At 41.9% G+C, this 22,709-nt stretch overlaps 1 protein-coding gene and 1 long non-coding RNA gene across 8 annotated transcripts in view; one reads left to right on the top strand and one right to left on the bottom strand.

Annotated features, from left to right (window-relative positions):
* The window catches only part of taok2b (TAO kinase 2b), a 27,365-nt gene extending 5,595 nt beyond the window's left edge, over nt 1-21,770 (bottom strand). The window contains exons 1-19 of one of the 7 annotated variants that reach the window (XM_037755894.1): nt 21,190-21,770; nt 18,682-18,720; nt 17,995-18,135; nt 17,295-17,366; nt 17,107-17,208; nt 14,919-14,964; nt 14,706-14,802; nt 14,250-14,363; nt 12,625-12,716; nt 12,358-12,451; nt 11,921-12,002; nt 11,201-11,368; nt 9,260-9,466; nt 8,033-8,292; nt 7,620-7,812; nt 7,316-7,444; nt 6,722-6,940; nt 5,872-6,111; nt 363-575 (exon numbers count right to left, since the gene is read on the bottom strand). In XM_037755894.1, coding sequence (XP_037611822.1) covers nt 363-575; nt 5,872-6,111; nt 6,722-6,940; nt 7,316-7,444; nt 7,620-7,812; nt 8,033-8,292; nt 9,260-9,466; nt 11,201-11,368; nt 11,921-12,002; nt 12,358-12,451; nt 12,625-12,716; nt 14,250-14,363; nt 14,706-14,802; nt 14,919-14,964; nt 17,107-17,208; nt 17,295-17,366; nt 17,995-18,135; nt 18,682-18,684 — 2,472 coding nt within the window. In that variant the 5' untranslated portion in view covers nt 18,685-18,720; nt 21,190-21,770. Of the gene's footprint in view, nt 1-362; nt 576-1,876; nt 6,112-6,721; nt 6,941-7,315; nt 7,445-7,619; nt 7,813-8,032; nt 8,293-9,259; nt 9,467-11,200; nt 11,369-11,920; nt 12,003-12,357; nt 12,452-12,624; nt 12,717-14,249; nt 14,364-14,705; nt 14,803-14,918; nt 14,965-17,106; nt 17,209-17,294; nt 17,367-17,994; nt 18,136-18,681; nt 18,721-21,189 lie in introns of those variants that run through there. The other 6 variants (XM_037755895.1, XM_037755889.1, XM_037755891.1 and 3 more) reach the window with 6 other exon arrangements.
* On the top strand, nt 21,686-22,709 carry LOC119479910. The gene is made up of 2 exons (XR_005204774.1): nt 21,686-21,818; nt 22,498-22,709. It is a non-coding gene; the product is annotated as an uncharacterized LOC119479910 (long non-coding RNA).

The raw sequence follows: 22,709 nt of genomic DNA, 5'->3' as shown, positions 1-22,709 counted from the left end.
GTATGTAGACTTATTATGTGGCTGAATATCAGAGTCCTCAAGTTAAACACATTTTCTTTACAGTATTCTAACATTTATCCTCAAAACTAAGATTCATCAAAACTGAATTGAAATTGAGGGATGAGGATGTTTTGGAAGAGGACTAGCACAGAACGGTTTAACCGTAGGGGAAACAGGATCATGTGGTATAAAACTGGGAAAAGTGGTTTTAGAGGATTAACACTGAGGTACCAGGAGGAGGCTTGTTGGCGGGCAGGCAGGCGGGCGGGCGGACGGGCAGGCAGGGCGGCCCCCCGGGCCAGGCACAGCAGTGGTGGTGTGGTGCGAGTGTGAAATGAACGACGTCTCCTTGCCTTACTCACAGCCTGTGTGGACAGCATGTCATTGATGGAGTGGTCATACTGCTCGGCCAGGATGGCCAGCTTACGGGTCTGCTCGTCCTTCAGCCGCTTCAGCACGGCCTTGTGGTCCGACTTGGGCGTGTTCTCCAGCAGGTGGTTGCGCAGGGCCTTGTACTGGCGGGTCTGGATCTTACAGGTGTCCTGGAACTGACGCTTAATCTGCAGCTCTTTGGACTGGAGGAGAGAGAAGAGAGAAGAGAGAAGGAAGCAGCTGGGCTAAAGAGCTCCTGCGGTTTTATAAATGGACATGGAGATGGAGGTTAAACACAAAAAAAAAACACAGCAAAAAATATAAATAAAATTGTGTATTTTTTTTTTAAAGAAATGTTGTAACGACTTGCTATGAATTTTGTTAGCAGAATGACTGAAAAATGCTTAAAAGTATAAATACCTGTCAAATGTTGAATCTTTCACAGTGACGCCATCATGGCCAAAATGACACTCCGGCACACTGATTTTGTACACAAGTGTACATTGTTTTATGAAGGTCTGACAAATTAAATACATTCAAATATTAACGTTCTTTAAGGTTACGTCTCGCTGCTTAATTTGGATTATTAAAATAAACATTTTCAGTTATGGAATTTTGTAAATGCCGTAATGTAGCGCAGCACAATCTCTGATTGTCAGCAACTCAGGAAATATACAGTAAACATTCACAAAATACTTTATATCTAGTTCTTTGCTAAAATCATAGGCGTCTACCGATATTTAATTCTTAAAAGAGGACCTATTACGCTCTTGTGCTTTTCCCCTTTCCTTTAGTGTGTTATATAATTAAAAGGTCTGCAAAGTTACAAAGTCCACGCCAAACAAACCTTCTACAGTTTCAGAAAACATTAATACCTTTAGAACTAAAATATTAACAGACATGAGTACATTTGGATTGCAAATTGTTCCTTTTACAGAAATGTGATTAATCTAAAGTGAAAAAACGTTACTAAAAATAGATTTACAATGTTATGCAACCTTTTTCTTTTGCAAGTTATAATCCTTAAGAATTAATTCTTATAACATATCTTAACATATTCAGACACCTCTGTTTGATGACTCACATTTGAACATTTTGACTGCGAAAACAAAAGCGGGATGATTTTAAATAATTAATTTGTTCATTTCATGCATTTAAAATAAATTAAAATAACACAGCCTACTTGTGAGGCCTATGAATGATTATATACCCATCAGTTAACGTCCTTAAACATATTTCAACGTTAGATTAGAAATAGTCCTAAACAAAGTCACAGAACCTGTTGGCGTTTATGTTTGGTGTCTGTTTGACAAAGGGAAGGGCACCACAGACGACAGCGGAGATAAAACGTGTGATGATACAGGAGAAGTGATGATAAACAAAAAGACGACGGGATCTTTCAATACAAAAAGACTGGCTGATAAATCAGGGGGAAAAAGTAAAGGAAATGAAGACGACGTGGTAATAATGGAAAACAAAAATCATAAAACAAACAAGACAATGATTTTCACACAAAAGAATTTATTTTTTTGTGTAAAGAAAAAAAAAAAAAATCTGAAAAGTATGACAAAATATTTCTCTATGCTTTTTGAGCACACAGCCAACATACAGTACGACCAACACTCATGCAGCTAAAATGAGAATAAAAGGACAACAAAATGGCTTCCAAACAGGATGCAGTACTTATAAATTATAAATACTGCATAAATAAAATATATATAAAAAAAACTCAAGGTGATACAACTCTGTGGAAACACAACAAAACAGAATTACAAACATGTAAACATACACAGAGGAACAGGAAATAACTGATAAATCAATGGCAAATAAGTTACATTCAAATAAAACAATGTTTGTTGTGAAATGTCTTTTTTTTTTTTTTTAAAGCTACACTTCTCAAATGCAGGTCACCCCAAAAGAAGTGCCCGACTTTTTTCTTCCCTCTGGGTCAAATACAGTTAAGATTGAGTTTTCCTACTCAGCAATATTCCTCCATGTAAATGGCTCAAATGTCGTCCTTCTGTGGTATAGTACAGTACACGGCTTTTTCCTACATTAAAAGCATTTATAGGCACTAATGCATTTTACTCATCTTAACCAGACTTCCCCTGCAAATATGCACATTTTAAAATTCTTATACTCTCAGGTCTAGGCATATTTTCTCCTAAAATTGGTTATTTTGACTTCATTAAATTAAATATACATATCAGAGCATTTTGGTGTTTCGGTCCTCAAAATTGCAAGAGCATGACATCAAAAACGGCGCTATTAACTGTCGAGTTTCTTTTTGGTCCGACTGAAGTAGAGCTGAAGTGATTAATCGATCGACAGATTAATTGTTTTTAAGCAAAAATAGTGAAAAAAATGCCAAATATTCTCTGGTTCCATCTTCTCAATTCAATTTGTTCCCTTTCATATATCAATGTAAACTGAATATCTTTGGGTTTTGGACTTTTGGTCAAACAAGACAAGATATTGGAAGGCATCACCTGGGTCCATACTGGCATTTTTTCATAATTTTTTTATGTTTCATAGGTTAAACTTTTAATATTGGCAGATTAATCATTAATGAAAATAATTGCCCTGAACTAAAGTGATTCGTTATCCCACATCTAGAATTTTCTTTAAATGGTCTTTGGGACAGTGCAAATTCAAAAGATGTCTGTTATTACTGGATATCTTCTTTTTCATATGATGGTGAACTTTCACATTCAGTAGTTGCATCAACCTTCGGACTTATTTTATGATTGCGTGTCGCAAAAGATTGTCTATATGGCTTCATAAAAATTAAGCATCATTGAAATCTTAAATATGTTTTTTAATTATATTATATTATACTTTCACTACTCCAAAGTATATCCTGCTTTCTTATGTTTCCATCCGTAAATTTAGGATATGTCACTTCACAAGAGACTTTAACATTTGTACAAACAGTTGTAACTAACTAGGCACTCAACTGCTGCACATTTATAGGATTATTAAGGGGGAAAATAACTAAATGTTTACATGGTAAATCATAAGAAGATTATTGCATAAAGCGCAATATCAATAGTATATCTAACTAGAATCTGAAAGATAATGAAAAATAATAACCAATGATGTGTTTCAATGATGAAACACTGAGCTGGATATGCTTATTGTTCCAGCTAAATGGCCCAAAAGTTTATTATTTTGAGTCCTGTAACGTCAGACCTTCCACTAACTATTTTCCACTTTGACTTCTAAACAGAGGAACTTCAAAATGATATCAAATGTCCTACAGTGGTCCCAGATATTTCTATTCAGCTGTTTATTGCACTTTTATACCGACTGAGGGATAGTGTTCAGGTTTAGTGAATTCATTAGGCTTGTTTATTTCACAGTATTCAGCTTTGGGGAGTGAAATTATAGCCGTGACGCTACGCAACACTGTAATCTTTGTTCTAAGCACTGAGATAATAGTGCTCCCAATGAAATAAGACCACTATAAAGAAAAACAAAAGATTGCACAAAACCGGTCTTAAAAATAACCATAAAAATATTTGTCTTACAAATTAAGAGCAAAATAATAATAAAATAATAAAAAAAAACTTTTACAAAAAGCACAATAATGAAATCGTCACTGGGTTTGGTACAGTAGCCGTGGGTTCAGCTGCACGTTTACGTCTGCAGGGCCCGCTGGTTCAACAGTACGGCATGTTTGGATAAGTTTCAACAGCCAAAATCACTTTCAGCCAGTGCACACAGGTGTATGTGTGCAGGCTAAAATAGGTCTCATCTTTAAGAAATGTGACCAAAAACCAGTTTGGGAGTAACAAGAGAGACGTGTGGGCCCAAATCAAAAAGACACACAAATGATGGTTGAACAATAAAACAAAGAGCATGGTCATGATCACACTCACACACATACCACCAGCACGTTTCCCACTCTTTCCTTCAACTTGTCTCACACTCTTGCTATCTCCACGGACGGGCTTTCCCCCTGACAAACCTCCCAGATGAAGTTCGTCTCAACCCGCACTCCCACCTCGTCACCTCGTCACGAAACAACCTCTCTTCCCTCCTCTTTCTCTCCCTCTCCCTCCCCTCCCTCTCCCTCTGCCTCCTCTCTCTGACCTCCCAGGGCAGCAGCCGGGGCAGCCTGCTCGGGTACTCCTTCTTCAGGAGGCCCACAGTTTGGAGTTTGATCCGGACGCTGGGCGGCAGCTTTTTGAGGAGCTGCCCAGCAAGTTTTAGCACTATGGTGTTAGCGAGGTCTGCCAGGACGCCGAGGGGGCGTCTGCCAAAACGCTTCACCCAGAGAAGGCCCTTTGCCAAGGGAGAGGTGTTGCTGCAGCGAGCCTGATACTCTAGAGGCATGCTCTTTAGGGAGACTGGGATTTTGGACTGGCGCCCGCCCCAGTTGCGCCCTGCTTTGGGGAACATTTCATAGAGGTTACGCTCGGCCATACCGCCGAGGACTGACTGGCACATGGCAAACAGGGGTCGAGGCAGGCGGAAAAGGACGCGCATGCAGAGGCGGTTGACTTTGCGGGGTGCGTGCTGGAAGAACTCGCGGGCCGGCCTGACAATTAGCACCACCACCAAATAGAGAGAGAGGAAGAGGGACGGAGAGCTGAGGAAGGAGGCTGAAATCAAAATCATGGGGATGTAATAAATCCCCAAACTGAGGGAGAGTCCTAAACTGAAGAGGCTGCTGGCCCAGAGGCTGAGCGACAGGTAGGTGGAGAGAGACAGAGAGCAGCACGAGCGGAGGAAGAGGTACGAGAAGAAGAGCGCCAAGAGGGCGAGCTCAGCGGAGAGGAGAACGGAGGCCACCGAGGGCAGAGGAGGCGAGCGGCGGAGGGAGAGGAGGAAGATGGAGAGGAGCAGCAAAGTGAGGTTGGAGGGCTGGGCGGCGGCGGAGAGGGAGAGGAGGAGGCAGATGGCGTGAGAGAAGAGTGAAGGGAAAGAAGTCTGGGCGGGGGGAGGAGGAGGGGGAGCGTTGGGGACGGGCTCCAGCTCCCCTGAAGCATTAGGGAAGTAAAACTCAGACAGCTCATCGATCACTCGCTCACGGAGTCGTCTCTTCTCCGGGGACAGGGATGCAATGAACTCTGATGGACAGCCATCGGCAACGCCCCTGCCCTCTTCCTCCTCTTCATCAGTGTCTACATGTGCAGTTTTACTGTCATCGTCCTCGTCCTCCCACTGCACTCCTTCAACTTCCCTCACATCTGTCCCCTCTTCACTGACCTTCCACTCCTCATCAATTCCCTTTGTTTTATTCTCCTCATCTAACTCATCTATCCTGTCAACCACAGGGACACTCGCACCTTCCATTCCTGTATAAGTTTCATCATCTTCAAATATTGCTCCATCGAGCTCATCCTCAACATCATACATCTCCTTAGCCACCACCTCGCCATCCCTCTCGTCCTCCCCCTCCACTCCTCCTACCACCCCCGCCTCACTGTCCCAGACGCCGCTCGGCCCCTCTCCCTCCTCAGGAGACCACAGGCTCTCGGTGCTCTCACTCACTTTGAGGCTCTTGGGCTGCTGGCGGACCTCCACGGCGTGCTTCTGACGCAGCTCCTGCTCACGCCTCTTGTTGTACTCCATCTGGTTGGTGAGCTCCGTCTGGTGCTGTGTGCGGATCAGGTCGGCCCGCGTGCGCTGCACCAAACCCAGCTGGCGGAACTCCAGCTCCTGGGTAGACTCGTGGTGACGGAGAAGCATTGCGCACTCCAAGTCCTTCAGAGTCTGCTTCTTGTTCAGCTCCTAGAGAAGAAAAGAAGATGATGAAGAGGCAGGAAGGATTCTGTAATATTATGAGGAGAGAAAATATTCTTCTCACAGATGTGAGGAGAATCCAAGAATATTTTACGATAAGTACATTTCTTATATATTTAATTTTAAATTGTTAGTATCAATAATATATATATCATAACACACAATGGTGATTGAGCCTATGACCCACTGATGGAAGCCCTTGCATCTGCAGTATTACAAACTGGTTATCTGTGGCAACATTCCCAGGAAAAGACGACACTGTTTGGTTACCTTGCACGGCAGCTAGATTCTCACGATGTCACAAGATCGCACAAGAACTGTCTATATATTCCCTCTGTCTTTGAAAGTTTGATCCAACTTGATGCAGGCTTTACTGTGTTGTAAAAGCCCAATAAAAGGTATGTATTTGTTTACATTCACTACCCGAAGATGATTTTGCTACCTGATAATGTAATTTACTGTTGAGTATGTCCACCTCCACGTCACTCAAAGAAAGCGAAGACCAGGGGACATCAAGACTGAGCTGTTCTAATCCTACAGGCTGCTAAAGATAGGTTTTAGTAGAGTTGAATTGTTGATCCATTGAACATTGACACACCAATAAACCCGGTACCTCTCGGAGCAGGTCCTGCTCCAGGTTGTGGCGTGCCAGCAGCATCTTCCTCTTGTACTGACGACACTGCAGCTCATAATACTGCCTCTGCCGCCGCAGCAGGCCGGACTCTTCCTCCGCCTGCAGCTGCTGCAGACACTCCTTCTGATGCACCAACCACTCTTGCTTCTCCCGCTTTGGTGTCGACTGGTTCTCGTTCAGTTCCTGGAGTGGAAATGAATTAAAGGCAATGAACAGAAAGTACAGTAGTGGTGGTAGTGGTAGTAGTAGTAGTAGTAGTAGTAGTAGTAGTAGTAGTAGTAGTAGTAGTGGCTGAATAGGCTGAAAGATCAATGCTGTTTGTATAGAGGTTCATTTTAGTTGCAGGGTAGTGGTGAAAATAAGATGGAAGTTACATTCTTTGTGCGTCTGTGAGACGTTGCATTAAAGTGGATAGTGACATTAGCAGCATCAGTAGTATGGTAGAGCTGATTAACAGCGGCCAATTTACAGGCAAAACAGGAGATGTCTTTCTATCCATAATTCTCACACAAATACTTTTGTGGTTGTCAGCTGACTGGTGACAAAACGTAGAAGCACCTCTTTGAGCTGCTCCTTGCGTTGTCGATACTGCCGTTTCTGGGACTCCAGCAGACCCGTCAACTCCTTCTTCTGCTGGGCCAGTATGTGCTGCTGGAACTTCTTCTCCTCAGTCAGGACTGCCTTTGTCTGGAAAAAAACAACTATAAATCAGGAAAATCTGTCTCAAATCTCCCCCTTTAATTTCTATGACTGTTGTGATGGTTTTTCTCTTCCCATTCATCCCACACCTCTGTTCAAGCCGTGTGCTTCTCGACATGTCTAGTTTTCCCATCTCGTTCTCCTCTCACTATCATTTACTCACCCTCCACCAGCTCACCTCCTTCTCAAGGATCGCTTGGTGCTTCTTTGAGAGCTTCTCTCCCTCCATTGAGAAGCTGTTCCTCTGATTCTCCAGCTCTTTGTCCAGTCTCAGCTGGTGTTCGTCCATCTCCGCCTTCAGCTTGTTCTCCAGGCCCATCAGCTGCTTCTGGTGCTGCCGCCGCATTCGCTTGTACCTGTGAGTAGACACGGGGCATGTTAGCTAGAAGGAAGCGCTCTGATTGACTTTATATTTCTTTCTTTGTTCTCTGATGACATTCAAAAGTTAGGGGTGTCAATTTTATTTCCAGGTTTCAAAGGTGTGGACTGTGAAGCCCTTTCAAACTGTAAGTATGATTAAGAGCTTTGTCTTGATTTTATAACAATACTGTATATGGCATGTATGCGTCATCTTACCCAGACATCTGCTCTCTCAGGGCCGAGCCCTGCTCATGTTCCTGGATCTGACGAGTGACGAGTGAGGCCGTCCTGATGGTGGCAAAATGATCTCTGTTTCGACGACGCCTCCCCCCTCCTCCTCCCCCTCCCCCTCCACCTCCTCCGCCTCCTCCTCCACCTCCTCCTCCGACGACGACGACGCCGCCACCGGCAGACGAAGCTTCTCGTAGTGGATCAACCTCTGGCTGATAGGGATCATCGTAGATGTTGTCATGGCTCTACATAGCGGAAACGGAGCAAAGGAGGAAACAGAAGAGAGGCAACGGATTTGTTTGTTGTAGTTCAAGGACTGGCTAGTCTTTTAACCAAATGTCATCCTAGTACTAAACATTAAATACAGGGGACATTTAACTACATTTGTGAAGATTCAAGCAGTCCAGTCAGTCTGGTGAACTTGCTGTTGCGCTACGTGGTGATTTACTGCTTCTACTCTGTAGGTGGCAACACGGACACATCTACAGTGCATCTGCAGGTCTAAACTGGATCTGCTATTACCCTCCATTTCCTGTAGGTGGTGCAAGTTTGCATGTGTAAAACTGGTCTGACAAGAATAGCTTGTCCGACTCCAGTATTTAAGTAAGACGGAGTGCTAAAAATTTGTGAAAATAAAGTTAAAGTGCTGTGAATCACAGGACAAAAACATAATAGAAAAATGTATGCTACCAATATCTTTACATAATTTACTCACTGATTTGATGCATCTTAACACAATCTTTATTTTTATTATAATATTATTATTATTAGGGCTGTCCTTGTCCAAGGAAATTCTTAGTCGACTAATCGATCAGGTGATTTAATTGACAGATCTGTAAAAGTGAGTTTCTCCACAAAGAATCTCAAAATCTTGTTTTTAGCAGAGATGTGCTCAGAAGTTTCTTTGAAATAATTCATTCAGCATAAAAAAAAGCAAAAGAAAACGACTAATCGACTACAGAAATCTTAGCCGAATAAGACCAAACTACCGATTAGTCCACTAATCGACTACGAGGGGGGAGCCCTAATTATTATGATACAAGTCTTAGGAAAAGATATCCGGTTGGTTCTATCTTTTAAGATACATGCTAGGCTCTGTGTGAAACTGATGGATATGGTGCCGAATGTGTCAAAGAGAGGTTTGGGAGGGACAGGAATCTCACGCTCCTCCCCGACATACCCGCCCACAGACAGTAAACCATTTGGACTGACCAGGGGTTTGTGCAGGACGGAGCTGTTGGAGGTGACAGTGTGCTCTCCCTCCTGCATCATGGCCATCTCCCCGCTGTCGTCAGAGCCGTCTGCCAGGCTGTTGACGGAGCTGCTCTGGGAGCTGGCGCTGATCGACATGGACGGCAGAGAGTGGGAGCTCTCCATGCTGTTGACAGTGCCGGTGCGCAGCATATACTGCTCCACATCCTGGTGGAAAAGAAAGAGAGGACGTTTTGTCAAAAAAACGGTTAAACGGTTCTGGGGAAAGACGAAACCTTTAGGATGGTTTCTTTACTTTAGAGTAGATTGAGCAGTTTATAGAGTACATAGACATATATATAAATAGACATACAGTATAATATGAAACCAACAGTGAGACACAGACCTACACTCTAGAAAAGTGCAGCCCCACATTCTCAAAATTCCTTCATTTCCTTTTCGGGGGAACAACCGACTGGAATTAAATGTTGATGGAGACAAAGGCCTTTGTATGGAGAGGAAGGGGCCCTAAGGTCACAATATATATTGAGAAAGTACAATACAAAGGCAGGATGTATGCTAAAACCAGCTGTTTTCCCATACAGACTCTGATACATGCTTCTTTCTCTTTAAAAATAAAATGGGTTTTGAAGGTTCGACTTCAAACAGGAACTCAGTTATGAAATGAGTTTCTGAAGGTTTGGAGTGGCATTTCCAATTTTACATGTACCACAACAAAATGTGAAGTAATGAACAAAAGAGTCTTTTCAAGTGTGTTTCAAGAGTCCTCGTTTCACGCTTGTGGTTAGCAGGAAATGTGACACAAGGCAACACAATGCACTACTTTGAGGCAACTTCACCAAAATCAGACCATTCAAAACAATCCACTCTCAATGTTCCAATCTATATTGGTGCTGATCTGAGCATATTGGATCGGTATTGAAATAAAGCTGAACAAATGCGACCCTTTCATTACTGTACTCTACTGTGTTGCAGCACTGCTCTCATTTATGACAGCCAGGATTCTACTGTGCGTGCATTTCGCTCATATATGTGAGGGAAAACCAGGACTTGGATCAGGTTAGGGCGGTCAAAATTGGCCAAAAATGATGTTTAATTACTCCACATTATGTCCATGACACCGTGTCCTAACAGCGTGTGACCCGAGCAAGCGTCAAACAAGTTTGACTGCATTGTTTTCTAATGGATCGTCCAAACGGGCGCAGCGCGTTTTGTGCTGAACTTTTGTCGGACGTCTCTATTCATTCCTTTTGTTCGCTTTGAAAACGCTCTAATGGACGAGGAACGGCTGATTCGTGAAGTTGAAATGAGGAATTATCTATACGATACTTCCTCATTTCACTACAGAAACCTAAATAAGGTGGCAGCTGGCTCAAGGAAGATCGCTTGAAAGTTTCCCTCTTGCTGTTGGCGATATTGTATGTCATTTCCAGTACATGTCACAATATAAAACGTGTGTTTCTTCTGTTCAATACAGTTGTCGGGTGTAGTTCGGTAGAAAGAAAATTCCTTCATGAAACTGCTCACAACAAGGTCTGTGGATTATCTTGAGTAATTGGGTCATGATATCTGGAAAGAGGCATTGCTGTTAAGTTTTTCAAATGTTTTTTTTTTTTGGGGTGCTTTGAACGCCACAAGCCGAGTGCCAGCCCATATCTCCAACATTCTGCAACTCAAAAACAATCGAGATTGACAAATAGCACTCCAGAGGAAAACTATGTATTTTTGATTTTGGGGTAAACTGTACCTTTAAGGTAAATATAAGTATCAGATCGGACTCGGTATCGGCAGACCGGACATCCCTAGTTAGTAAATTAAAAGCTGACAGCCAATAGCAGCCAGTATTTATCCATCAGTCACTGCGTCTCTAACTTCACAACTTCCCTTTTTTTTAAACGTCACTTCTCCCTACAGCTTCTTCCTCCTCTGTCCCATTATTACCTCTTCCTCATCGCCTCCTTCTGGTGCGGGACCGTTGTGTGCCTCGTGGAAGAGGATTTTCTTCATTTTCCGGTACTGAAGGTTGTCCAGCTCGCGGACAGCATCCTTGGTGCGGGCGATCAGGTCCATCACAGCCGTCATGGGGCGCTCTCTGCATAGGAAATGGTGCTGGGAGGATAGAAGAGTTACGAGAGCTGGTGAAAAATGTAATATTCACAGGATCTTTAGTGTACATTAGGATTAACCAACGTGAAACCTACATGGGGGTTGGGGTGCTAGTTTTGGGGCGATTATTGTTAAGATTTTGTTTTATTCTGGGATTCATTTTATCAACCAGAATAAGTTGCACATCCCTTTTTCCCCTGATATTTTCCTTTGAAGTTAAGGGAAAATTAGGCAAAGGCAAATTATTTGATTCCCCAACAGCAACAAGCTGATCTGCTTGTTATGCCAGCGCAGGTTTGAGCCAACTGGAAAAGAGACTACCGTAGTATTTATTAACACTGAACAGCTGGTTGTAACTGAAAAGAAAGGGGAGCAATTTAATCTTAATTTACTAATTCAATTTGAACACCTGGTGTACAAAAACAATTAGTCCCTTGGCTAAAAGCTCTTCTTATTCAGATTTCCTCTTGCTTGATCATAAAGACAACCCCTAACAAAGAGATGATCACACGTCTCCGCCTCCCTTCATGTACAACATCAAACAGCACTTTGTACCTTGAGCAGCACATCAGAGGTAGGTCTGTCCTGGGCGATCTTCTGCAAACAGGAGTCCACAAAATTGCGGAAATAATCCGACCTGAAAATTATAAAATTGTCATTATAAAACCAGCATTCACATTGTGATGTTATGATAAATGAAAGCAGCTTGTAAATGTTGTTCTAACTGCAATACAGATCCATGAAGTTAATTTAATTTCTAAATATTTAATTCCTTCATCAGCACCTTTTTTTTACCACTTGTAGACTTCCTGGCAATGTGTGTAAAATTATAAATTCAATCAATCCTCCATCCTTTGAAAAACATTATGTTGAGAGAAGCTATTTTTTAAAAGCAACATGTATAATATAATCTCAAGCAACATAAGAAGATGCTCCTATTTGCACATTTAAATCAACAACAAAAGTCTTATTTGACTTTCACCGACTCTCACCAGTGATTAGACTGCAGCACAGGGCTCTCATTCTGGGCGATGTGGTATAAGGCACTCATCGCATTCATGTTGAACAGAGGAGGCTTCCTTTCCGCTAGAGAGGGACAAAGCACGACATTGCGTGACAGAGAGTGGCAGATAAAGAGCAAGAACAAAAAAAAAAAAAAGAAGAGAGGAGAAAGCAAAGAAAAGGGTTAGATGCTTTCAGCTTTTTGAACACACAAAAGAAAAAACACACTTGTGGACCATTTTACAGCCATCTCTTACCCAGCTCTATGCAGGTAATGCCAAGTGACCACACATCCACCTTCCCGTCGTACTGACCCTCGTCCATGGCCAGGATCACCTCGGGGGCCATCCTGCATGGAGGATACAATAAAGCAATTCATCCATTTCCATCTCTTTTCCTTTTGATCCTGGACCAACAGAGAACACCACCTCAGGGCTCACCGTCATCCCCACGTCTACGCCACATGAATAGACACGAGGTTAGGCTGCTTCATGTACAATAACAACAACCTGTAGCTGATCAACAGTCGAGTCTGATGTCCTTATGCAGGAAATATGCAGGTAGTGCCGAAAGGATTAGTTAACTGACAGTAAAATACTTAACACTTGCTCTAATACATAAATATAAATAATGGGTAAATAAACTTCAGTGTGTCAATGAAAACTCTGACTCTAAACTAAAGGCTCAGTTACCAGTTGTTCAAGTTTCAACTGCTTTCAATGAATTTGAATCTGACTTTCAGGCAGACACACCTTGTTGGAAGCTGTGACAATAAAATAAGCACAGTCAGCCGGAGGCGAGTAGTCGGCTATTTGGTGTATTGCAAATAAAACTGAAGCTACCCGCAGGCCTAGATACCATCAGGGCTGAGAGGAGAAAGGTGTTTCTTCTTGTGATTGAGCTAAAGGTAATCATTAAAGAAGTAAAGAAAAACGAATGACATTTTAATATCAGAATACATTTTTCATTTCACTTTGACTTAAACGTTAACGAGAGGGTGGAGCTAAGTACAACCGAATGCTATCATTTATAAGCAACAAAAACACAACTCCCAGACCGGACAACGCCGTGGTAGCGACCTGTCGATCGCAAGGTAGCCACACCTTAAAGCATACCCTGCTTTATGGTCTATTTGACTATAAATGGGACCATAATTTACTAAATGAACATCATGCTGTATTGAAGATTTGAAACTAGCGATTGAGACCATAAACTCATGTTTATAATGTTTACTGAGGTAATAAATCAAGTGAGAAGTAGGGTCATTTTCTCATAAAACAAAATCAGACCAAGAGGTTGCCCACTGGTCTCTCTAAACAATGTCAGAGCTGAACTAAGTTACTGCTAAGGAGAACAAAACATTTCCAACTGCTGCTGCTTCACATTAAAAGCAATCAACTGTCGAAACATGGGGAGGCTTTTATTGTGTCACAGAAAGCGCAATGTATTTGTCTTTGCGGTTAGCGCTTACTGCGATTGTTCCTCAAAAATGTATTCATAAAACAAGACAGCGGTCAGTTCAAAGTAGCTGCTCAACGAATGTTTGCTGCTAAGAATTCTAGGATCTGTGGTATTAAACCGTGCTGTTGCCACAGTAACTAGGTCTGTCTCCAAATCAACCAGGACTTGACTCTTGAGGATTACAACTTTAAAACCGGCTTTCAGGAATATTAGGGTACAGGGACATACTTATAGGAGCTTAAGAAGATCAGGGGGGTTGATGACAATGTCTGTTTGGGAAAGCTGGTGAATACAGACGTGAGCAAGGTGCGAGCTTTGCTGGATCATAATTTGGTGCAATTCTTATGAATTCACAAGGAGTAGCTGTCATCATCTCATGACGAGGATGACACTGTTATTATTAATATCTCAGATGTCTTACCAGTAAGGTGTTCCCACGAAGGAGTTGGCTGGGGCTACGATGGAAGCAGAGCCAAAGTCTCCCAGTTTGACCTGGCCTGGCTCTGTTAGCAAGATGTTTCCTGCCTTCACATCCCTGAGAGAGAGAGAGAGAGAGAGAGAGAGAGAGAGAGAGAGAGAGAGAGAGAGAGAGAGAGAGAGAGAGAGAGAGAGAGAGAAATGATCACATAACAGAAAATGACTGGTCAGGAAAATCATGAGGAAAACAAATAAAGACATATGAGAGAGAAAATGTATTGTTAGATGCACTAAAAATGTGTTGCTGCACAGTGTGTGAGCACAAACACCGTTGCATAAGCTCCTCTTCGGCAGCACAGTTTGTGCTTTCTCTCCTGTATTTGTTTTGTCTCTTGTCAGAAGAAGTGTGGAGGAGGAGAGCAGAATAAGTACAGATAGTGAGAAAAGGAACAGGGGTTACCTGTGAATCATGTTGTGAGAGTGAAGATACACCAATCCCTGCAATGCACCATGGGTTATGGCAGCTATTTCTACTTCCTGGAGGGGTTTCTTGTGGACTGGGAGAAGAGAGGTGTTAGGAGATATCAGGCTTTGTTTATGTGAATGACTGAAGTATAATTAACTCATTAGTGTTAATCTTAATTAATTAATGTCTCTATTATTTCCTACTTACCTTCTAAGAGGTCAGAAGCTGAGCCCAAGCAGTACTCCATCACCAGCTAGGAGACACACAGAGGGTGGTGTTAAACTGCATACTTCTATTTTAGGGAGCCTAACCCAGGAGCACACTTCATGTTAAGGACTTTTTCACACTTGACCCGAATGGAAAAGTGTTTTTATGGACCGCAGGCAGTTTTCCCTGAGAGTTCAGTACAGTTATTTAAGTGCGAGAGCTGTTGTTGGACGAAGGTACAGCCTAGAATAGTGTTTTAACACCACCACTAACACCTCAAAATGGAGGTAGAGACATCGGATGTAAAAGCTACCTCCTCCACATAGCAGAAGTTGATTATGGTCACTAGCTAAATGTGTCCCATTAGCGTTATCTGTCATTATGTAGGCTATAGTAAGAATACAGTACCGTATAGAGATGCACCGATCAATCGGCTGGTGACCAGAATCTGACAATTTTCAGCTTGATTGGCAACGACCGGTGATCTGTCGATCGGGCTGAGATATAGCCGATTCTGTGCCAGTCAAATTTACACGCATATGCTGCACGATGGTTCACATTTATTTAATTTTCCATTAAATAACAGTGACAAAAATGTTTGTGTAAGCGGCCAATTATAGTTCTTAGAAAGAAAGTAAATTTGAATCGGCAGGTCAGACTTTTAAAAAAAATCTGAATCGGCCACCGCAGCAAGTTTCACACTTTTTAAGGAACTCTGGAACTAAATCTGCATTTCAGCCGGAGGAACCAGGGACTAGATCTGGTTCCTGTACAATAGTTCCAGGTTCTGTTGGTTATGAAAGATTTGGGGCGGAGTGTCCAGGACTGACCGTCCCTGCAGTAGGCTTGTCGTGGTTGTCAGTGTTACCGGTGTTACAGAGTGGTCGGGCACACACCGATTACATTACATACCCACTGCTCCCACCGTCGTTTTGCTTGTTTTTATAGAAATAAAACCAATTTAGTTCATTTTGGCGTATCAGCGCTGTGTTATCAATACAAAGTCGGACGACAGATGCTACAAACTGACAGTGAATGCATCCATACAGAGTCTCAGCACAGAGTGGCAAGTGTCATATTTCATACACACGGGACAAGAGAGAGGATAAGACCATGCAGAGCAAAAACCAAAAGCGCCTATTTGGCAATATTTCAGATTTAAACCCAATGCTATAAGGGAACCATAACGTTAACAAGGCAATCGCCATGCGGAAGACGGAGTGGTGGAAACCTGCGGCTCCGCAGCGAAAGCTGGACCGGAGAGGCCAGACACACAGCCACCCGACCGTCATCTTTTCTTGTAAAATGTCCGGTGTTATCGGTAACACCAGTGTTGTCACGAGTTTATTAACCAGTGGGAAAATGTCCTCACCGTCACATCCTTACCCTGCAGACATGGCAACAGACTGTGGCAACTACAACTTGCATACCACTTCATAGACAAAAAAAGGAAGTACTAGGCGGCACTAGTATTGATATGACGAGGGGCTGACGTTGTTTATTACTGTTAAAATCAATGTTAGGCTTTTTTTGTTCACTTCCCAACTGAGAGAGGAAGTGAATATGAAAGGGGTGAGAGAAAAAAGCCAGTAAATAAAACTTGTTTCGATAATGGTTTCATGGTGGTAATGCCATAAAGCAGAAATAAATAACCATCAAACACTCACAGATGATTTGCTGTGGAGACGGGCGTTCTGGAGCCATGCAACAATAACTAAAAAGAACAACATGATGACTCTATGTTGTAGTTTCTCCATGTCTGGAAATTCAAATGCTGCCATTCTTTTTTAATCTATCATTGGACTACCTTGTGGTGGAAACCCAAACAGGAATGCGCAAAAGGGAACTTTTAGTTTCTAGTTTACTTCCCGAGTTTAGTTTCTGGAACGTTTTGGTCGAAAGAGACCATTAGTGGTGCAAATATTTGCACTGAAAATGCACGTTGGGTGACAGTCTGCACTGACAGGAATCTGTTTGTTTGAAAGGGGCTGTTGAATTGTGTCTTGCCACGCTGACAGGCAACACTTTTTCATCTTTGTTTTATAGTAACAGCATTACCAAACTGTGAAGCACCTTCTATACATACAAATTAATGCATTTCATAAATATGACGTAGACGGCGCACAAAACTGCCGTAGATGTGTATTGTGGTTAGAATTTGAAACATGCCTAAAAAAAAAAAACTCACCCATGCTGTGTGCTCTCTCAGGTAGCAGCCGCGGTACTCAACCGTGTTGGGGTGGCGCAGTTTCTGGAGGAACTTCACTTCCTTGATGATATCCTGCCATTTCTGGAACATCAGCAGAGTCACAATGAGCAAACCTGACTGATAAACTGATCTCACATCTGCGATAATGACAAATTAGAGAGATTTACCTCATTGGACTGTTTGCCACTATAGGACATCTTCTTGATGGCCACCACCTCATTTGTGCGGATGTCATGGGCCTAGTGTGGAAAGACAATAAATTACTTCTTTCAAGTCTTCTTCAATGCTTCCCTGCTTGAGAACTCTGGGATTAATCAGCCATTTCTACGTCAGACCCAACAGAGAAATCACTATTACATAAAACAAGGATTTCTGCTGAGCCTCCTTCCCTCTTCTCTCCCGTTGATCCCTTCATCCATGACTAGCTCCTCTTCTTCACCCTTCATTAAACAGAGCTTGTCATCCACCACTTGTGAGTTGTCCTTTGTCCTTGACACCTCGCACCATGTTTATACCTTCTTCTTCTTGTCTCCTGCCTCCTTTCATCTTCACCCTCCTCTCTAACAGACACCATCTCTGTCAGCTACTCTCACAATTGTCTGTCAGCTACCCTCCTTTGTTGTGCTCACCTTTTCATACCATCGACAACTTTGACCCCGGCTAGATTCACCACAGTGACTACATCTCAATGATGGGGAAAAAGCAGCTTTTTTAATTTTATCTATGCCGGGTTTTTTTGGGGATTGTTTTGGTCTATATGATATCAAAAAATAGTGACAAACTTCCATCTCGATCATAAGATAGATGAAAAGACAGCAAATCAACACATTTTAGAAAATATTGATTTTCATTACTAGTACAACTTACGAAGTAGACTGCTCCGAAGCTCCCATGGCCGATCTCCCTCAGGTCCGTGAAGAGCTTCTCAGGGTCATCCCTGAAGAACAGCTCAGCCACCTCCGGGTCCTTCAGGCTCCCGGCCCGCACACTCGCTGGCATGGCCAGCGCCTGGTGAGCGTGGAAGAGACACACTGGGTGAGCGTCTGCTATTTGGAAGGATTACCAACACAACACTGTTGGAAACATGAGCCGCCTGGGAAATATGGTCACTGACTTCTCTATGCACGTTATAACCTTACACTATTAAACACATCTATTTTTATAGTTATGTACTGTGTACGTGTGTTTTGATGTAGCTTAACCAATTTGTTTTAAATATCCAGTACTCGTAGATATCTATTGGTTTGCTAGTCATCATTTTTTAGGGTCGATTCACTTAGGTTTATGTGTAAAAAGCGTATCCTGCTCTACATCTGCATTTAAACTGTCTAAGACTACAAAAATGCAAATCTGTGTTGGCTCATATGGATGGAAAATATCAAAGTGCCTGTCAGCTTCAAATGACCATCCATCCACCCACCCATTCATTCATCCATCATCATCATCCATCTGTCTCTCCAGCAGAAATATAAGGCTGAACAATACTGTCAAAACTTGCTGTATTCATCGTATTTTTTTCAATTAACATTGCAATATTCAAAAATAGTTAATTACCATAATTTCACCAGAAGCAGTATATGCAGCGTTTAGATCCTGTGGATCCAATAGGAAATGAGAAAGAAAACAATACCAGTTTTTGGCACCACATAATATTTTTTAGAGATCAAAATATCTTCAAATGGCAGATTGCAGCATTTATTTCCTCAAGCCATTACTTTATCTTTCTCCCTCGTGTTTAAGTAAGACTCAAAAATAATTCACGTTTGTTGTACGCTAAACAAAACAATCCTCTGTGACAATTTTTGACTGGTCCTTCACCAGCCCGCACACCCGGCCATCGCAGGTAGACAGCGTGCGTGTGTAACCAGTAAAACACAATAAAATCAGGCTAAATAACCAGGTAGACTAGACGGCTTTGTGTTTAAGATTAGCTTAGATATGCTGACATTGCAACGTTGATGCTAAAACAATACAGTGTTCAGCCCAACATAAACATATCAACTAAAGTTGAGGTCATGAGGAGAACCAGCATTAAATGGATATACAGTTACAGTACAGAATATTGTCCGAACGATACTGGATTTCTGAGGCTGATACCGATATTGATATTTGGGAATTTTAAAAATCAGATGACAATATATCTGCCGATAGTGTTTTCTTAAGATAACCATCTAATATGGATCACATATTTTAGTTTTTTTTAAGAACTGTGACCAACATTCATGCTGAGCAGGTAATTTTATAGCATTAGCCTGGCCGATGTTCGATATATCGTCTAGCTCTAGTACGGAAAGAAATCTCTCTGAAAAGCATCAGGCCAAAGATCACAGGGTAAAAGTAGAATGCCAACCAGTGTAGCAGGCCCATGATTTCCCTATCATGTTTTACCTCTGTTAAGCACCACTACAGTTTGATATCTCTCTGAAAAGGTCATCAGAGGTTTCCTGACTAATTATAGAAATATAACCAAAGGAGTGGTGTTCAATGGGAAACAGCTCTGAGGGACACATTCCTGTAATAAATATTTGGCTGTTAGAAATTCAGATTAGGATATGATCGGCTGAAACTGGTAATTTTTGACAGGCAATGTAATAACACTATATACCCTGGCACAATGGTCATGCGTGGTGTTTGACAACTTCTAAAATCCAGCAGGAGAAGATATCGCCTTTAAAAATACTGACACATAGCTCCAATTAATTCAAATGATCTTGTTTACAGTATTTTGTTTCTAAATTAGTTGGTACGTTTAATTTCCTTTGCATTGGAAATCAAAATGATTAGTGATTATTAAATTACTGCACTGTGATTACCATACTAGATGTAAGCTACTAAAGAAGATCTACATAACACCACATAATTTTACTTGGTGTCACAGCTATTTTTAAACCCAACATCACATCATTTTTTGCGGGTACAGCTACAGGAAAGACTTCTTTTGCAGTGAGAAAATAAAAAAACACTTGATCGGCGTTTGTGTAATAGTTTTCCATTTAAAAAAGAGGAGAAAGATATTGAAACTCACATTATTCCTAATATATATGAACTGTACATACTGTATGCTTATAAGTGTGGCTATAGTGCAGGCAGCAGCAACTCCTCATTTGTGTGATGCACCGTCTGTCAAGTTAACAGCCAGGCACGGGGTATATCATGGGACATTAGGATCTTGACAAAAAGGTTAATGTGGAAATGTAACACATGCTCCATTATATATTATTTAAGTGGTCAGTAACTGAACAACTGGTCCTTCATGTCAGTATTTCCACACACTTCAAAATGAACATGCATCAGATGAAAGGTTCCTTTCAAGGCCATTTTGCTACTGTCAAAAGAGGAAGCATGTGGTTCCCTTTGAAAATGAGAAGTTCTTTCAATCTTGCAACCTAAAGCCTAAAGCAAGCTCCCAAATCTATTTTTTTTACAAACCCATCCATCCATACCATACTCATCCCAGACAGACACACAGGAAGAGAGAATTGTATGGTTTCATTCAAGCTTATATCACCAACCAACATGCAAATTTTACACCCTGGGAGCACCCTGGGAATATTCTGGAAAATGTATATTGTCCTTTGGTTGGTGAGACAGAGAGAAGTAGTTAGGAGCTTGCCATAATGTACAGTAGTGTGCAAGATTATATCACCAACCTACATGCAATTGTACACCCTGGGAGTGCCCTGGGAATATTCTGGAAAAAACAAAATGTATATTGTCCTTTGGTTGGTGAGACAGAAGTAGTTAGGAGCTTGCCATCATGTACAGTAGTGTGCATCTCAGCTGAGCAAGGCTAGATGGCTTTTGTGCACTTGGCTGGTCAATTAGACTATCTTTGCTCTAGTTAGCTCAACCAAAAGAAGAAATGCATGCCATGTATTCAAACAGTGGACAACAACAACTCAAAGGCTTGACTGGGTGTTCAGGGCTGCAGGCCAACAACAAGCCTACATGGTCAATGTCTGCAGGATGTGAACATTAATAATGCTTCTTCAGCCTGCAAAGAGAGAGACAGACAGAGAGGCGCATACTTTAGCATGCTGAATGATTTATAACATGTCTTACCGTGGCTTATGGGATCCACTGTAGCTAGCTCAAGAGCTAGCTAACCGGCCTGGATGGAAAATATTGCTCTCACTCCCCTTTTTCCTCTCTCCACTGCTCTGGTGTCTATTCAACACGAGCAAACCACAGTGCGTCTGCAGATGCTTTTACTTAAACTCCTCTCCATCCTGATGCTCTCAGTACATTGGACTAAGCTAAGCACGTCTGCACGACTTGACAGGAGCCAGTCAATTAAAGTGACAGCTCGCTGACTGACGCCTGCCAGCTACAGAAAACCAGAGGCTAGCTCTCTGGCTAGTTGCTGTTAGCAACCAGCTCTAGCTAGTTGCTGTTAGCAACAGCGCTCACTAAATAACGTAACAGGAGAGATACCCGGGAGGGTTTCATTGAGATATTAATGACTTAGTGTCCACGGGTCCGCTCCGTGCTCCACTTTGTGCTGTCATTACGTTAGTTGTTGTCGGTGAATTTCATCTCCGGTTCGGTGTTTTCCCCATTTTGCTCGACTCTCTCTCTCTCAGCCGTTTTTTGTTCAGGACTTCATGATGGCGGAGCCGCGGAGCGGGGCGGGAGCCGAGAGGAAAACGGAAGTGAGCTTCTTCTTCTACGCGTTATAAAGCGGGCAGCACGTGAGTGTGCGATGACGCCCCCGTGTGGCCGAGGGCCATGAGCCATTCACTTAGGCTAGATCAGGGGTCAGCAACCTTTACTATCAAAAGAAAAACAAAATAAATCTGTCTGGAGCCGCAAAACATTTGAGCATTGTGATGAAGGTAACACATTTTATAGTCTAAGTATATAGTATATAAGTCTAATGCAGTGAGGGCCAAAGAGCAAATGTATCAGAGATTTCGAGAATAAAGTCATAACTTTACCAGAAAAAAAGTCGTAATGTTATGAGAATAAAGTTATAACTTTACCAGAAAAAAAGTCGTAATGTTATGAGAATAAAGTTATAACTTTACCAGAAAAAAAGTCGTAATATTATGAGAATAAAGTCATAACTTTACCAGAAAAAAAGTCGTAATATTATGAGAATAAAGTCATAACTTTACAAGAAAAAAGGAAAATAGCACGTAAAATTACTACTTTATAATATTATGACTTTATTCTCATAATATTACGACTTTTTTTCTCGTAAACCTATAGCTGGTAACATTATGACTTTATTCTCAAAATCTCAGATTTATTTTTTTCCTCAATGTGGCCCTAATACTCCGTCGTACCATAGACCGACAACAATGGTAAATAAAAAATGAAAATGTAAACAAAAAACAGTTATTCATTTCCATTTTTTTAAATCCACAGTGAGCCACTGGAGAGGAGCTAAAGAGCATGAGGCTCCGGAGCCGCAGGTTGCAGACCCCTGGTCTAGTGAAACCAGAATCGTAGCTATGGAATATAGCTCAAAAAATACACATCAATATCATACTTTTTAAGCACTCATTCATTTTAACAGTGACCTATGTTTGGGTGTAATCCTTGCTGAAAAATAAAGATGCTATAGATTTTGGCATCAA

The sequence above is a fragment of the Sebastes umbrosus genome, chromosome 20 (assembly GCF_015220745.1).
Source record: "Sebastes umbrosus isolate fSebUmb1 chromosome 20, fSebUmb1.pri, whole genome shotgun sequence".
Lineage (NCBI taxonomy): Eukaryota > Metazoa > Chordata > Actinopteri > Perciformes > Sebastidae > Sebastes > Sebastes umbrosus.
This window is presented reverse-complemented; position numbering and strand designations above follow the sequence as displayed.